Here is an 18,634-nt window from a genome sequence, read left to right as displayed (position 1 = left end):
CACATCAGTCATAAATTAAGTGATTCACTGGCTTTTGAAAGTTTGACCCAAAGATGTGATATACTACATCTGGGGGGGTGTGATAGAATGAGTTCCTGTCTTCCACAGTTCACTCTAATAAGATTTTAACACTAAATCATCTTTTCCTTGACCAAGAAATAGGAGTCAGATGCTCTGGGTTCTATTTCTACAGTGCTTTCAGACCTGCTGCTATTATGTTGACTTTTTGTGTTTGCAGTGAAGATGAATACTACTTTTTCTTCAAAGGAAACTTATTTTAAACCTTAAAATATCCAAGATGATTATTGTTTGGGGTTTTTTAAATGCGTTTTTTCCTACATACTTCAGCTAGTTATTTAGAGCTTAAACAATTACATTCAAGAGAGGTCAGAGGTGAGAACAGACAGCAATTTTTGGATTTAGGAAATTACCGTCTGGAAAAGTTAATACAACAGAGAGTATAGAAGTATTAATTAATGCAGAAAACATTTCAAAGCATGAGCAAAAACCTGGAGAAGGAGTTCTGTGACCCTTGTCAGGTATTAGTCCTTCTCAGTGGCTCACCTGCAGCACTACCTGGAATACTGCATTCAATTCTGTGCACAGTGTAACCTGAGTCACACAGCATCCAAGGACGGTGTTCTGGAGGGGTTGATTTTTACAGAAGTGAAAACATGAGATTGATCAGAAATCATCATCGCCAGAATTCATCATTCATCAGAAAAAGAAAGGAACTAAGGAATTTTATTTTTTTTTTCTTTTTTCCCCAGTGGTATGGAAATATAACTGGGAAAATAAGAAAGTCCCTTTCTGGGATAATCTTTCCATGGAATGAGAGGTCTTAGCCCCATGAACAATTACGATAAAAGTTGAAGACTGTGTACAATGGCAACATTTCCCCACTGCCAGAACAAAAGATGAAATGTTCCCTCTGTTTCATTCCTGGCCACGTGACTGTGGAAGAATGGGAAGCACCTCATGTTCAGAGTGCTGGCATTTCGGACACCAGTCTAATTTCTGTTACAAAAAGGAGAAAAGCAAACAAACAGTAGTATTCATTTTCTCCTTTCTGTTGAGAAAGTTCATCAATAAAATGAGTTTGATGCTCAAATGGTTATGTTTGGGATTCTCTTCCTCCCAGATTAATAAAAAGCCATGCAACATGGTTCAGAAAGGCAACAATAATAGAGAACTCTGATTTTCCATTACTTAATGTAACATAATGAAGTGCTGCTTTTGGTTTTGCCAAAACTTTGATGGAGAAAACCAAACAACTGATGCTGCCTGTTTAGATTTACCCAATATGAAAGCCTGCTGCAGAGCTTCCAACTACAAGCAGCACCTAATTCAGTTTTTTTAAAAGATGTGCAGTAAGAAAATGCCACTTTTAACCCATTGCAAATAAGTGTGTGCAGATAAGAAAAGGACTGGGAGGGAAAGGAGGACAATCCTCAGCAAAATTAAGCTGTTGCTTGTGATTGCTTGTTTTGACAACAGGAAGAAGCAGAAGTAACTCCTCTCTGAAGCTGTCAAAACTGTTCCCCAGTTCTTCCTCTGCCTTTTCCAAGAGCAGCCATGTAAGGCAGATAGAAGGGAGGGACCCTGCATTACTCAGGGTGGGACTTGATAAGCTGGGGGCAGAGCTAGGCAGCAATTTCTCTCCCTGCACCTATCCAGAGAGGCTGCTGTGTGGAGCTAAGGGAGCAGAGAAGAGGAGGAGTAGAAGGACTTGTGACAAGAGAAAGTAGGTACTGTTTGCCAGCTGGTTTCATGTTTTTCTGTGCTTTATGTCTGACTGTGTGGGCTGCCCTGTTTGCATTATACAGGCTAGAAAATGTGTTTTAGGTGGCTTTGCTTGCAACTGCTGGGTAGCCAACCTTTGCTGCAAGCATTTGTCTACGTAGCCTCAGCACCGTGAAATGAATGATGTGGAGGGAGTGGACTTTGTATAGGTATTTCTTATGTTCTTGTTGTAGATTGACTTGGATGAAGGGCTTTGAGTTTCAACTTTAATGTGTGGTCCCTCCAGCATTTTGTTGTTAAGAGACCTGATGAGAGTAAGGTAGTATTTCTCTGTCTGCTATAGGACTAATGTAGAAATGCATCAGTTCACCTTACCATGACCAGCATTAAGAAAGGAGCATGTTATAACAAGTCCACTACTCCATGTAAATATTTTGTTGAATAACTTGGAGGGCTCTGTTCAGATGCACTACAATGGGACTTCAACCACTACACATGCGGATCTTTAAGCAACAACAAAAAGTAAGCCTCATTTAAAAAGAAGGCTGAAATTGTTTCTCTCTAAATTACTATATTCTGCTGAGGCTAAAGTAACTCAAACTGTGGGTGTGAGTCTCTTCTGACAGAGGAGCAGTCAGCTGCAACCCCCAGGCATGTGAGATTTGTACTGCAGATAACAGTACATTACAATATGACATTACAGACATGATTTTGATATTGACGTCAGCAGTGCTTTGAAGTTAGTCACCTCTCGTGATACTTGTAATATTTTCATATTTTCATTTTAGCTAAGCATTTTCAATAAGGAAGCTTTTCGTGGTAGTGTGTAAGAAATGAGGCAGTGCAAAAAAATAACACTTCAGAAAGAGCCTCAGCCTCACAAAATGATTAATATTGCTGTTAAGGATCTGTGTATTAGCAGCAATTTAAGTCTGTCCCATGAAATATATATTGATCAATAAGAGCCTTATTTTCTATTGTTTCCTCTAGGTACTTGCTTGAGAATAGCAAAGTTAGCAGCAAAGGTTAAATGGCTTAAAGAAAATCAAGAATCAGTCCAGGACTCTTTGATCTTTTCCCTTGTAACAATATTAACCTCCCAGTGACAGTTATTGTTAATGGCATCCTCTTTTTTACATTTGAGAAAAATTGTTCCTGAGTACCCTGGACTGCAACATCAGATCCCATGAGGTGACTGAAATAATTTATTCAAGTCTTAAAATCTTTCTGTGACATTGACACTAGCTAGTATCTCTTGAGGTGAAGGTGTGGAAGTTCAAAATCCCCATCTAGTGTGTTTCAGGCCACAGTAAGTTTATAAATTCCAGGAAATTTTCACACTTCCACCTCTAATCAGGACACTTCAGGAACTGCTCAGCTTAAAATAATACCATAGGATCAGCTCTCCAGACAACGCTTCTGCTGTCCTAGTGTTGCAATATATTTAAATAGTTTTCAACTTCCTTCTTAACAAATGTAACTTTTTATCTTAATTTTCTTTCTTCCTCCAGGAATTTCAACCTCTTTCCTTGCCCAGCCTTCTGTTACTTCTGATGTCGAGCATGTGTTGTTGTCTAACGTGCTTTTCTGATTTAATTTCAGAGACTGTGAGTTACAGCAGGTGACAGGCTGATAGCTCACACTTGTGCCACAGAGACGCCCCGTGATAACAGCAGAAAGTCATCTTAGCTGCTGGAGAACACCCAGGGCAGGGAGGACATACAATACCTTCTTTATGATTTTAAATATTGATCAGGGTTACTAATACCTGTGTGTTGTTACAGAATGTCCTGTGATAGCGGAGAAACTGTTGGGCACCCGCTGTATAACCTCTGTGGACAGGTTCAAGGCTCCAATTCCCAGCTTAGCAGTCTGGATGGAAACAAGAAATCTGCAGCATTGCTGGAAGTCAGGGGGAATTTAAGCAATATGCAGTATCCTTCCGTGGCGCTGGATCCCGATACCCTGGTGAATAATGGATCTGGGATTCCCCGCAACCCCCAGGAAGGTGCAAAGGCCTCAGCCTTGACAGAAAGTGAAGCCCACAGGGCCTGTACAACAAAATGTTTCCATAGTCGTTATTTGACTAAAACTAGTACGCAGGGAGACGTCTACAACTTCCTGGAGAGGCCCAGTGGGTGGAAGTGTTTTATCTACCATTTTACTGTGTAAGTACCTACGTTTTCAAATAATATCTTTGGTGTAACGAAAATCTGAAACTGTCCACTTAATCAGCCAGAAGTCATAGTACTCGAGCTCCTGATCTGAAAATCTGTTGCATGAGTAATCCCCCCTGAAGCCAGTTTCCCAGAGGATCAGGCTCTCTATCCATTAGACATTTCCAGAGGAGGGCTTTTTATTCTTCATATGATATTTGTCTTCAGAGATGTACACTGGATATTTGATGTTTCTGAGGGGAAGTCCTATATGCTCTTGGTCATTTTTATTGCTGCCTTAGCTGCTTTACACTTTTCTAACTTCAGACACTGCAGTTTTTAGCGTGAGGTGTGGAAGGTTGAGCTGTGGTCAGATAAGTCACGTTTTATAAGTCTGCTTTACTCATGCTAAAGTGTCAAAACATTTAATTTGTTGGACAAACATTTAATCATAATATTACGAATTTGAATTAATCTACAATCATGAACACATGAGTACAATTTTAGGAAAATGTTTTTCATTATACGATGCATATAATACATTCAAGGAGGAAGTTACGGCTTCCATTTACTCTTCTAAAACAGTGGTTAATATATTAATACAGCTGCTACTCTTCTCTTTGAGCTGCTTATGATATCTGTCAAGTTTAGCAAAACCTCAATTACTATTCTGAATGCTGCTTAACAGAACGATGATTTGTCATCTTAGCTGTAGAAAGGATCCAACTGTGGAGGTTTTACTGGCTGTAGTGAATGCAAACTGAGCCAAAAGTCCTTGCTTTTATTATAAAATTAGCATATGTCCTAAAAAAATGCAGAGTGTTTAAATTATTCTGTTTGTCTCGTATGAACTTTTCTATGGCCTGGCTGCACTTAGGGAAAAACATTATCAGTTACTGCAGTCAGGAACTGCCCAGATAAATATATGGTAATTATAAGAACAAATCGTAATGCTTCTATGTGGTGTAAAATAGTGTTATTAATGCTTGCTTCCTTTCAGCCCTCAGAAAGATATATGGATATTTTTTAAAGGATTTTTGGATTTTTAAGATTTTGCCAAGTAAAAGGATAGGGTCTCTTTCAAGGACTATGCTTATAGTAATTCCTGAGGCTTAAACTGATATAATTTAAATGTGAAGAGTCATGTTTTAATCCCGTTTGAGGTTAGGACTTATTAATTTTGCTAAAATGCATTTGTCTCATCATCTGTGCTGCTTTTACCTCAGACTAAAGTTGACCTTTAATATATACTTATATTCTGCAATGGGTATTAAAATAAAAACCTAAAAATCTATACACACACACCCCCACCTCCCGTAGTAGAAAATTGGAGAAAAGATTGGTATTACTAACAGAAAACTTTTTTTTTTAACAATAAAAGGACTCCTAATTTAAATGAAAGAACATGTAAATCAACCTTTTTTAAGAGCTTTTTCTTTGAGATTGCTTGAAAGGAGATTTTTTTAAACATACTTTTTGGCCAGCATTTTCTCTTCAGTATATTTGCCCTAACAATTATCCTAAGAGCTACATGGTGTGTTCATTTATATAACACATTTCTGTTTTGGAAAGAACATACTAGCTAACATTAAGTATCATTAAATTTAAACACTGTTAAAGCAATAAAGTGTTAATCTAAAATACAATTAATTTCTTAAATGAGAACAACCTGTAATTTATTTTAAAAGTTTCCCATGTTCTATCAGTGGTTTTGGGGTAATTTATGTAGAGTTAATCTGATGATGACTATTTTCATAACAAACCCAATCTTCCAAGTATGTAGCTGATAGTTGTATAGCTTGGAGGAGCTGGATGTGAAGCGACCCTTCGTTGTCCTTTTGTCCTTCGTATGCCACAAAGGCCACATAACTCATGTAAAAACTTGTGGGATGTTTCTATCCAAGAGGGACTGGAGACTGTTCTGATCTGGAGCCAGTTCTGCTAGAAAGAACCTAACTTTCCAGAAAGAGGCAAGGCGAGGGAACAGCAAGTGCTCCAGGAGGTGACCTTCCTTTGCGTTCTGAAAGTACCAAGATAATCTCATCTCCTATAATATTTCTAGTGTGCCTGATACTTCAAGTTTCTCTTAAGGGAGTAAACTCATGCTTTTAAGGCACTTTATAATGTGTGTTAGAAAAGAGATTTTTGGCTATTTAAATCTGGATTTTCTATTGTTTTAGTGGAGTTATTCTAGGCTAAAATTATGGTTTCAAACCAAAACATTTGAAGGGGTGTGTTTGCTTGAGAATTCCCCCCCCGCTTCCCCGTCCTGGAAACCTTCTCACTTAGGTAATTTTCACCTTCACTGGAAGTACTGTAAAATACTTAACTCCTGAAATCCCCAAGAACAGAGGATCTCACTGACAAGTTAGAAAGAGGTGAGGGCTTGAGAAACAGCTGTGACATTCAATAGCAAAATATTGATCCTAACCAGCCAGTTCTTGTGGCTATGTAAGAGCCTTAAGGTGTTGGATGTCAATATATGTTAAGAGTCCAGCTGTTTGCCATATGGTCCTCAGTCCAGAAAAAGAAATGTGTGCCTGGCTTGAATTTGATTTCTGAACTCAGCCATGCACTTGCTTAAATCACATCCAAATGTTAAGATAATAGGGTTTAACCCCCATATTTTATCTTTTGAGTGGAAAGTATAATATGTATTGGTGATGAGTTATGTATGGTAATGAAGTTACTTGGCAAATCCACACATTTAAATCATTTAATTGTAAGTGGAGCCTTATTTATATGATGAATTTATGTTTCAGAAACATACATTTAATTACAACTGGAATGGCCTTCATTTGGCTAAAATATTGTGTTCACATACATGTGAAGTGAGTGGTGAGGGGTGAAGTTGGAAAATTTCCCTGATAATAGGATTATCTGACCCCTGTTTAGACATCAGGTAGCAATGATCATAAACCAAAACCAGAATTCAGTGTAGATGCTCAAAGTGCTAGAATATAATTGTGGTGAGGAATGTTACACTGCCAAGTTTTTGCCGGCTGCCTTGGTCATAGACAAAGGGTGGAGAAGATGGTCCAGCTTTTCTGCCGCCTTTTGTAGAGGCAAAGAACCAGAAGTAGGAAGGTGTGACTCAAGCCCATTGTCTTATGAGGAGCGGCTGGGGGAACTGGGGGGGTTCAGTCTGGAGAAGAGGAGGCTGAGGGGAGACCTCCTGGCCCTCTGCAACTCCCTGCCAGGAGGGGGCAGAGAGGGGGGATGAGTCTCTGGAGCCAAGGAGCCAGCGCCAGGCCCCGAGGGAATGGCCTCAAGCTGCCCAGGGCAGGGTCAGGCTGGCTCTGAGGAAGGATTTCTGTGCAGAAGGGGCTGTTGGGCGTTGGAATGGGCTGCCCAGGGCAGGGGGGAGTCCCCGGGATCCCTGGAGGGGTTGAAGAGTCGGGCTGAGCCAGCGCTGAGGGATCTGGGGGAGTTGAGAATGGTCAGTGTGGGGTTAATGGTTGGACTGGATGATCTTCAAGGTCTTTTCCAACCCAGATGATTCTGTGAAAGAAGAGGACCACTATATGTGCACCCACGGGCACTCACACTGAAGTGGTAACTGCTAATAGAACAGTATGGTTTCCCTTGTGTTCAGGTAGAAGAGGTAACTTCTTGCTGTCGTATGTTACTTTGTTCTGTGAGTGATAGAGGCCACCTTGTGTCAGCCGAAGGCTATGTCTGCATCACAGTGCAGCCCTGTGCTGCACAGCTGCACCAGCTCAGTTTCCAGGAAAAAAAACAACTGAGTTTGCACAGATTTGTGCTGAGGCTAAGTGGCCATATATCTCAGCAAGAAATGTGGATCCACAGTACCTTTTCCCCTCAGATACACTCTGCTGTTTTTACTAACTGCAGTCCAACTGCTTTGTCCTATCTTCTCCATTTCTCTGGAACATTCAGTGACTTCTAATTTTCGGCTGCTGTTGGCTGTGTGGCTGAATTTTCCAGTTAAAAGACAGAAGCTTAGAGAGAACCTGGGTGGGTAACACTTGGACTAAGAAGTGAGGAAGCAGAACAAATGTCTACACTGGGTCTGGTGAAAGAGGGACAGAGGAGAACCTGGGACCAGGAGACAGAATGCTAGATTGGATTGTCATAGAAACTGAGACTGGTGCCAGTGATGCTGAAACTGGAGACAAAGCAATACAAGAGCAGGCTAGCTCAAGAACAATGAGAAGCAGACTTAAGCAGGAAGCACAAAGAAAAGAGGACTAGCAGCTTTTGGAGATCGGAAGGCTGGGTATAGGCACAAAAAGCTGGAACTGTGGGACAGCTGAAAATGGTCAAGAAGCTCAGAGAGCCACTGGGAAGAAGAAGGGGTAGGAGATGACAGCTGGAAGCTAAGGGAAAGAGGGAGCATGGAATTCATGACGGGAGAAGGAACCTTTCACCCATAGGCAACTGGTTTGAATCTCGTCCAAGTCAATAGTGAAGAAGAAGAAGTAATGACTGTGGGGAGATACAAAAGGAGCTGTTGGTCTCAGTCCAGTTCTTAGCGAACGGATGTCAGCATCACTGCTGGAGTTAGAGCAGCTGGAAGGCTTGCTGGCAGTCAGTAGAGAAACCACAGGCTGGTTGAAAAGGGAGGCAAGTCTAAGGCAAGAGGGAGGCCCATGAGAGGGATTCTTGCATTGTGTTCTCAGGCCTGCCACTTTCTTGTCGTTTAACACTGCGAAAGTTAAAGTGAGAACTTGCAGCTGTTCCAGGTGGCTTTGTGCTGGTTTAGCCACTTGTTAAATGAGTGTTAGACCTTGCTCTCATTTAAAAGTTAGACCAGTCTTTATATCCCATAACTTCCCATGGGATGGGGTGAGCTGATCTAACGGCCCATTTCTAACAAACCATCTCCGGTTCTGCTCCCCTCCTCACCTTAGCCATTCAGCTTGCTCCTGCCAGCTCTAGGATGTCCTTGGATAGCCAGTTCAACTTATGCCAGCAAAAAACTCGCCCGGCAGGAAGAAGTGTATGGTCTTCTGTCAAGTTAGTAATGCACATTTAGCATCTTGAAGTGCTGTCCACCATTTTTCCCTTAGTGCTCCTAGTGGATCATAATCACCTGTTAAATTTAATATAAAATTGTACGGAATAATTGAAAAGTAACACTGCAAATCATCTGGCAAGTACTGCAGACCACCTGGTTTGACTGCAAAACATTTCACAAATGCAGAGTTTGCCTAGCAACAAAGTCTGGTCTCCAGGCTCCCTTATGATTTATGGGGAAACAACTCCTCCAAACGTTGACTTGGAGAGAATAATGGCTGTTGCTCTGAATCATTCCTAGGGGATGCTGTCTGTCTCTCTGACTGCATGGGAAAGATAGGGAGAATGTCCTCCCTTGAATATGTTTTCACAAGACCTAGCATAATAGTTTACCAGTACCAAAAGGGGTAAGGTACTCTCTCTAACCTTCCCTTCTCCTCTCCTGGTCACACATTTCTCCTGCATAATGTTTGATGCTTCTGGCACTCACTGTAGCCCTCCTAAGCTAAGTCAACTCACTTTATTGGCAGAAATCTAGCCCGGCAAGAAAGTGAGTAGCTTTTGATACCTTAAGGAGTTACATCGTGTCAGCGAGTGGTCTGATGGTCCTGGAACCGGTACTAACCCCTTGGCCAGAACTGGAATGGGAGAAGGAAGAACTCTCCTTTTTGCCACCAGAGAACTCTCCTTTTTGCCACCAGAGAACTGCAGTGTTGGCTCAGTTTCATATTAAAACATGCCCTAAGTCTGCTTTGTTACCTCTCTACTCCTTTGGACTGGCTCCCACAGCTTCTTCATAGAGAGACACATGAGTTGAAAAGAACACATACATGAGTTGAAAAGAACTCATCTAAAGAATTACTGTTCAGTAATTTAAAAGTGCATGATCCTTACAAAAATATGAACAATATCAATAATGCCACTAACTGAAAACTTTGGGAGGAAAGTACAGAAGATCAAGAACATGTTTGTAAAAGGGGGGCTGGCCAGCTAAGGGTTTTTTCCTTTAGAAAAAGTTCTATGTACTGAGGTCTGTGCCACCATGAGTAATACGAGAAGAAGAAAGTTCAAATTATTGGGACAAATTAAAAATTACAATTTTCTCTTATTGTTTTTTGTCTTCAAACCTTGCTTTCTCAATTTTTTCTTTACTTCCCTCAATTTCATGTAAGAAATGCTGTAGTTGTGTTCCGTTAATGCAATCAAAGTTAAGAGCCACCGTTGTGCCTGATATTCCATTTTTGTTTGGCATACAACCGCTGCTGATGTAAAGAACATTAAAAGGCAAAAGTATAAGGGTCTAGTAGTTCCTTTAAATGACTGTGGGGCACTTGCCTGCATATCTCTTTGTTATTTGAGTGTAGCAGCTCTCAGTTAGTGAAACTAAGTATATATAGCAAGTAAATTAGCATAGTGTTCTCCTGCTTCTGGTTTTATCTGTAAATGGAGCTTGTAGTCCATTATTTGTAACTTTATCAGAAAAGGGACCATCAAATTCCCATTTCTGTCCTTTCTGTTATTATCTCTAGAATGCAAGCAGATTTATTTTTTTTTCCCAATGATGTGATTGTAATATGACCAACATGAGCTAAACTAAAGTTCGGAGTCATTATAAGCATATGACTGCTTTCGAGATTCTGGTTTTGACCTTGATGTCACAGCTTAGGTCTGGACATGATGTACTTTCATGAGGGTAAGTTAGGACTTTTAAAAATTATTATTATTATCATTACTGGGCTCAGGGTGTTTCTTGACAGCATAACATTTATTTGTACATTTTATACAGAAATTGAACTGACAAGTTTTCCAGTGTAGAACTACAATAGCTACTTTTCATTTATCTACTAGCTACAGAGAGGTATTAAGCTGATGTCTTGTGTATGATGATAAACTTCAGGTACCAAAAAAAGAGCAATATTAAAGGGAAGAAACTAAAAAATTATTAATTTTATTGAAGTGGAATGTTCTTCTTACTGCTTAGGGTTGCGTGTTCAACAGGATGATATGGTGGAATGGCTTAAATTGCTAATGGAGATGCACTAATATTAAACAGAATTGTCTTTAGGATTCTGTAAAGTTCCAAGATTCAGCTGTTCTAAAAATACATGGGGACAGTTATTAATTTTTAGCCTCTTTTCCTAAGGAAATGAGGTTTATGCAACCACACTGTCTGAGCGCGTCTGTCTGAAAGTGCCTTACCAAAAACACTTGAGCCAGTTGGCAAGTTTCAACTAATATTGACGGAGGATGAGACATGTCAGAGATATTAAGCTTCTTTATGTTTTGTTAAAATAAGCATTTGGAAAGAGGAGAGATAAATTAACAACCCCAAAGATGAAAACACTTTGAGCTCACTTAGATTGTTTGGCATCAAAGAGTCTTTTCAGGAGAGAGATGTTACGAAAGTTCCCAAGGAAGAACTTTGATCTGAGCGTACTTCACTTTAGGCACAGAATAACCTAACCACAGGGCACAAAGCCACAGGCTACGTAAGTTTTATTTTCATTTTTTGAAATTATTGATGACTTTTTCCATCATTTATGTAAGAAATTCAATCCATCTTATTCTAGAAGCTCAATTTTGTAATAGACTCTGCAATGAATATGCATTAATGTCCCCACAGGCTAATGTTATTTCTATAGTGAAACCATTTGTTTCTGTAGTGAAAACAAATACTGTAGCGTGGCATTGATATGGTGCTATTTATGGAATTTGCTTATGCCTTTGTGGAAAAAAACCCTGTTTTACATAAATCGGCAAAATAAAAAGATATTCCTTGATGTTAACATTACAATTGGTCATTAACTTGTGGACTCCACGTGGTATCAAATTCAAGAAGAGTGTTTCAAATGTCTTCATGATAAGCAAGCTGGCATTAACTTTTTACTGGATGTATTTGCAAAGCATCATTATATGCATTTATCCTTTCCCTTTTTTGATACTGAACTTAAGAAACATTAATTAATGTGAGTACTACAAAGAGGTTGGTGTTTCTTTGTAAATGGTGGTAGTAGTTTCCTGTCCCTGTGGAGATGTGTCATAGAACACATGCTGAAACCTACTGATTTTTTTGTCTCACAGTCAAGGTCAATGATAAATGTTTCAGAATCATGAACTCTTATCATGAATTTGTGATGATGAACTGTTTGTGTCAACATTTAAAGAACTGTTTAGGTCTCTTCTACAGAGTCTTAGTGACATTGAATAAAAATAGCATAAAACCTTTCCTGTGCCCAGGGAAGGAGAGGACATCCAGACACTCTGGTAACAAGATATATGAAGATAAGAGCAAAAAAGACAAATGTAGCAGTACAGATGTTAGTGGAAGATACAGGCACTCGGTTGAATTGGGGAGCTTAAATCCTCGGAACGGCAGGGCACTGAAAAGAAGGTTTCTGTAAGATCAGTGCTTCTGGCAATTGTAATGGATGCATGAATGTAATTTATCTGTTCTGGACTACTGCCAGATAAAGACAGAGGAGAGGCAAAATCCAAATCTTAGTGCTCTTTAAAGAGCAGCAAATATGTTAGACTGTTAAATGCTTTGAAAATGTGAAGTGCTGATTACTAATAGCTGTGGATGTTTTAAAAATAACATATCTTTGGGCAGTTGATTCAGAAGGTTGATTTGAAGTGAGAGATCTTTTTGTTTGATGTGTAGGTCATGCTGTGATTTGAACAGCATTGGTACTGGCTATTGATTCAGGCTGGTTTGTGATAATTTATACATGCTGGTGAAAGGTCTCAAGAAAAATATGGAATAATGGGGTGTATTTGTAAATTACTTTTAAAATTTTCTAGGTGCTGTAGAAATATTAGCTAGTTACTTCTGACTGGAGCCAAGCTTCATGTTACATGCAATGGGGCTACCAGGCATTTCTGGATGCAATCTAGAATGAGCTGAAGAAAACACTGAAAACAGATATTCTCAGTATATCCGTGTTATAGGTGGATTTTTTTCTTTGGTTGAGGCCTTCAAATCTCTGAAAATATTTTATTCTGGGGCACAACAGAAAGTCAGATATGCCCAAACTCCCTGCCAGGCAGCCTGCTTGTTAGTAGAGTCCAAAGGCAAGCTTCCATTAAAACCTGTCTGGTCTCTTTCTCCAGTTCTGCTGAAACCAACACATTCCCAGACTACTTTCTAATTTTAACATATTGGTATTTTCAGCAGAAAAATTGTTCCTTTACCAAAATTTCCAACCAACTCTAATTTGTGTATGATCGCATATGTATAAGCACCAGACCTTTCGACAAAACACCAAGCCTCAGGAGCCTGGAAACAGATCTATGAGAGAACTGAGGAACATCAAAACTTGCCAACAAAGGCACACGGACAACCTTCTCTTTATGACTTAGTCAGACACTCCTTTGGATAACAAAAATGTGTAAGCACCAGGAATGAGGTTTTATTCAGACTAGCAGGAATGTTTTCTAGAAGCGCATGGCTATTCAACACAGACAGTATAGTTCCATTTAGAAGAAAGTGAAGTGCTTCATGCACTCAGAAATGAGAATATCTTTCACTTTTATAACAAGAAAAAATGGAAATGCTCTCCTTCATTTTCCTGCCACAAAATAACCACTTAAAATAAAAAGCAGCCCATGCCTCTGGAGCCCCTCAAAGAACTTTCTGTTGGCTAAACTCATTTATTCTCCCTAACATTAGACTGTCTTAAAGCTATCGGTCTCAGCTGGACAACTCTGTCGTCTGTCATCAAGAAAAAAAGCTGAAGCTCCAATGGGTGTAGTTGCAAATAGATTTAATTGGACATATTAGCCTCAAACCATCATCTCATTTTCTTGTAATTTAACTCCAGCTGAAGCAACTGGATTTCTTCTGTGCTGGTGTGTTAGTAAACTAGAACATTTTGGCTCCACATCTTCTTGGAGCAAACAGATAGGATAAAAAAAAATTATCCAAGAAATTTTTTTTAAAAAAAGAAAAGGATTTGGATATAATTTCAACTGGAGACATATATAAGCCATTTGTGATTATCCAGCTGAAGGACTTTCACATAGCGAAGTAAGTCACAGCAGCTCAGTGTTGAGGAAGGAGCACAGCAGGGGGAAGACATGTCTCATGTTAAAAACATCAGTGACCCATGATCAAGGCATTTAAATACTACAGAGCAAAGCTTTCAGTGGCTGTTCTATAATAATTTTTGTTGATTTTTCTTTCACTGTAGAGCTCACATTTTTCTAAAAGTGTTTTCTTCTCTAAACGCAACTTTTCAGAATCAGTTAAGTTTGGCAAGCCCAAAAGGACAATATTTTGTATTTTGTTGCCAAGGGGTATCTCTCTGTCTACCAGTTTATAAGTTTGTCCCCTCCTCACCCATATCTTTGTTATTCAAGAGATAACATTCCCATAAGAATCTCATATATCAACACTTCAAGTACACTTATCTGCAGTAAATAAACACCAAAAAAAACACATGCACAGATAGTCTTTGCTAGAAATGGCATTATTTGAATCAAAACTTAAAAGGAGGAATGATTAATACTTCTCCTTTAAGAGCTTTCAATAGGCTTGTCTTCCATGGAAAATGAGATTGTTATAGCACGACCTTGAGAGAGTTCACCCTTGATAAAGTACTTGACATCATTGTGCTCTCAGTGTTGTAGTTCACCTACTAGTTCCAAGTGTTTGCAGGCTTCAGTAGGCCATGCTCATGGCCAGTTATCTATGAAACAGAATTTGTCCCTGGTTACAATAACAACAGAAGCATGTTTACAGTCACACTAGCTACTCTCCAAAACAAAGCAGTGTTTAGGAAGATCAGGACACAGAGGCAGTCGTTTGTGACCTTTAACCCCTGTTGATCAATAGTCCAATGCACCAGCACTTCTTACTTAAATTTCTTAGCGCATGAAACAGATTTAAAGATAATCATTTAAAAACACTGGTGACAAAGCAGTTGTATTTTTTTTTGTATCCACGAGGTTTAAGGGATTTAGGAGAAACCAAGAAATACTAAAATTTAGTGTACAGCAGCAAGACCCCTCTTGGGAAAACATGGCTCTTCTGTTGGTGTGAACTGGGTTAAGTGAGAATCCAAAATGAAATGAAGAATTCTCAGATAATCTTCTTTCTTCTGATAAGTAAAACTCTTCTTTTTCTTTTTTCTTTTTAAAAAGAGAGTGAGAAGTCTTGCCATAGGTGATCTGGCTAAGTTTCTGTCTTCACAAAAGTAAAATTTTGAAGGAAAAGGAAGCCAGGTGTTTTGCAAGGAAATGCTCCTCTATTTATAGCAGGTATATGGTAGAAAAGGAAAACAAGTGTTTGCTGAAGTAATAGCTCAACCTATGGCTTGGCATCATTGGGAATCACAGAAAGACTCAAAGAGGACTCAAAAATGCCAGAAAACAGCACCTCAGTTCTTTTAGGATAGGAACGAGTAGACCAACAGTACTGGTTGATAATTATTTATGTCTCCTCCTTATCAGCTTGTTCCCTTTAGGAACTGAACAGCTGCCAACAAGTGAGCCTGTTCTCTGTTGGTGTAAATAACTTGCTTGCAAGCAAGTAAACAATCACACCCTGTTTTCACCACCCTGCAGCACAGAGAACTTCCCGCTGCAGGAGAGGGTATGGATAACGGGGAACATAAGAAGGCCAAATTGGCAGCTGGTGGGGAAAGGGAAATTGCCACATGACAAGCTTTAAATAGTTTCACCCCAAACCAACAATATTAAAGTCACACCCCTCCACTTACCCTACCTAAAAGTGTTCCAGAAATCTAATCAGAAATATTTAGGGAGACCCAGGATCTGGTTGTCACTTGTTGACAGGTTAACACTGGTAGACTTTGCCATTGCATTTTGAGGAACAGCTTGTTTCTTAAACCAAAACATGAAGTGAGACCAAAAGACAAACCAGTAGTATTAAGTGATGAGTCTTGCTAAAGGTTTGTATGTGGTTACCACATATTCAACTATTGTTCTGCTCTTATAGGGAATTTGGCTCTTGCCCATGGTTTTTTTCTCCAGTATGTTTAGAAGGGTCATTGGTTAGAGCTATGTTTAGCATCCCAGAGGCTGTTAGGAGTGATTCACAAGGAGGTTTCCTGATTGCCTAAGAGGCAACAGAGCTGTAGTTTGTTGGATTCTGTAGATCAGTTGGCAATTAATTAAGCCATTTATCTTTAAGGTTAGACTGGTCAAAACTAACCTGCATTCTGGTGCATGGCTCAATGACAGAGACAGTAACCTTAAAAAAATATGAAGGCAGTATGCACTGACTGATGGTTTAAAGATATCAGAGGGAGGAGGGAAAGTTGTTCCACTGTATTGGTGAAAAAGGTGCAAAAGGATTGTCTGTTTCTATGGGAGTGGATTTACTTGGAGTGTAGGGAGGACTTGACCTTTGTTTCCACTACTTGTCTCCAGCACCTTTGTCGTAACACAGATGCCACTTACTCACCCAGCTCAATCCCATGGCTTCTTTCCAATAGCCTGTGGAAATATCCTCACTGAGAGTATGAACAGCTGTGGCAGAGGCATCACCAGCAAGGGCTAAAACATATCTCTGGGGCTCATATGTAAACCATGGGTCCTGAATGGCACCTCAAGGGTCTCAGCTCCAGCCTTCTCCTGCCTCCCCTACAGGGCACACATATCCAGTGGGAGGGGAGAGCAGCTTCTTCACACTGAGGTTGTGTCCACGTCAATTCACTGGGTTCAGTTTAGGGCCCCTCACCCCAAAAAGTCCATTGAATGACTCGAGCGTGGCCAGAGAAGGGCAACGGAGCTGGGGCAGGGTCTGGAGCACAGGTCTGCTGGGGAGCGGCTGGGGGAACTGGGGGGGTTCAGTCTGGAGAAGAGGAGGCTGAGGGGAGACCTCCTGGCCCTCTGCAACTCCCTGCCAGGAGGGGGCAGAGAGGGGGGATGAGTCTCTGGAGCCAAGTAACAAATGATAGGAGGAGAGGAAATGGCCTCAAGCTGCCCAGGGCAGGGTCAGGCTGGCTCTGAGGAAGGATTTCTGTGCAGAAGGGGCTGTTGGGCGTTGGAATGGGCTGCCCAGGGCAGGGGGGAGTCCCCGGGATCCCTGGAGGGGTTGAAGAGTCGGGCTGAGCCAGCGCTGAGGGATCTGGGGGAGTTGGGAACGGTCAGTGTGGGGTTAATGGCTGGGCTGGAGGAGCTTCAAGGGCTTTTCCAACAGAAATGATTCTGTGTTAAGTGAAAGGGAAATTATATACTGTAAGATCACTGCCTGGAACAGTACCATTTTTGGTTTTATAGATGTTTTTATGCCTAGCTTAAAATGCTCTTACTTTTGCCATCTTCAGCCTGTCTGAATCTGGCTGGTAATACTTTCCCTTATCTGTTTCAAGTTCAATTTCTAAACACTTCAAGTAGAGAATGAGAAGATCTACTTTCATGTTGGTTGTGAGGAGTAGTAATTAGGGACTTGCCATTCCCACTCACTTCAGCAGGTGTTTCTGTCTTCATGGAGAAGACATGGGGATCTGGTGTAGCTGGGAACTGTCAGTGTGAGGTTAATTGTTGGACTGGATGATCTTCAAGGTCTTTTCCAACCAAGATGGTTCTGTAACTCTGTGACAGACTACAGCAGCTCTCAGACTGTACAGCAGAATTATTAGAGCATCTCAGGTCTAGGTCCTCTGGGATTCCTTGGAAAAAAGAAGAACAGATGTGTTTGAAATGTAAAGCATCGCTAGTGGGGGACGTTTCCAGCATTTTAGGTAGCTGTGATCAAAAAGGAGCTCTTGCTATTGGGAAGGCCTTGGTTCTAGGCACCTCTTACACTCAGAGGAACCTGTCTTCTGGGACTCAAAGCTGGATGGTGTAAGACTCTCACAGAGCCTGGAGGAAGCCAACAGAAAACCATCACAAGTGCATGCCTGAGCAGTAGAACTGAAAGTCTTGGTGTGTTCACTACTTTCTGCTGGTAGATAGTACTGGAAAGACAGAGCTTTTTACTGAGATTATACACACTAGAAAAAAAAATTTCTTTCTGTATTCTGGATCTTCTGTCTAATGACTAATGCTGTATATACCTGCTGAACAGTATCTTTTCTTTGTGTTATTCATGGAAAGAATGAAATTTAAATAACCTTGCACGGCATTTCCCAGTGATACTTGAAATGTATGGACAATAAAATACAGTTTTTGTCAATTCAGAGTGGTTTGTTCCACATACAAAACACTGTGGAACACAGCTGCAAAAATGGCACTGTTGTTGAAGCTATTAATTTCCGTACTGTTAGGGATTATTTTTCAGGCTTGCATCCTGCTTTTCTCTTTTTCTGAAGCTAGTACCACTAAGCTCATGTAAGTCATCCTGCTGTTGTCTGAAGAATCTGTTTGCTTTGCACAGAGCAAGGAGGAAGCTTGTACTCCACATCAAGTCTTGTGTTTAACATCTGACAAGATGGCACAGCTATTGGACTGCAGGTTTCCTGCTCCCTGAGGACATGTTGCTCCGGGACACTCACTTTAATGTAGCTAGATCAGATACTGCTACCGCAGCAGGCCAGAAAGCACACCTAGCATTTCAGGCAGGTAACCTGTGCTGAGATCCTCTGCCATCTGCAGGTCCCAGGCTAGCCACTTCAAAGCTAGCTCAGGTGTTCCTGTTTCAGCTCCAGTAACGTTCCTGTAGACATGCCCTACACGTCTATGGTAAATTTGGGAAGTAATCACACATGTTGCCAGGGCACGGACCGTACCAGAAGGCTGACCAGAGCAAATAGAGCCTGTTGATGCCCTCAGAGCTCTAAGAGCAACCC

General features: G+C 40.6%; 1 protein-coding gene across 2 annotated transcripts in view; it reads left to right on the top strand.

Moving 5' to 3' along the window:
* The first annotated feature begins 1,674 nt into the window (after positions 1 to 1,674).
* The window catches only part of LOC141958853 (potassium voltage-gated channel subfamily KQT member 1-like), a 513,504-nt gene continuing 496,544 nt past the window's right edge, over positions 1,675 to 18,634 (top strand). Inside the window, exons 1-2 of one of the 2 annotated variants that reach the window (XM_074901810.1) lie at positions 1,675 to 1,744; positions 3,528 to 3,911. In XM_074901810.1, the coding sequence (XP_074757911.1) occupies positions 3,529 to 3,911 (383 nt within the window). In that variant the 5' untranslated portion in view covers positions 1,675 to 1,744; position 3,528. Of the gene's footprint in view, positions 1,745 to 3,527; positions 3,912 to 10,534; positions 10,573 to 18,634 lie in introns of those variants that run through there. The other variant, XM_074901811.1, reaches the window with a different exon arrangement.

Source organism: Athene noctua, chromosome 3 (genome assembly GCF_965140245.1).
Source record: "Athene noctua chromosome 3, bAthNoc1.hap1.1, whole genome shotgun sequence".
Lineage (NCBI taxonomy): Eukaryota > Metazoa > Chordata > Aves > Strigiformes > Strigidae > Athene > Athene noctua.
This window is presented reverse-complemented; position numbering and strand designations above follow the sequence as displayed.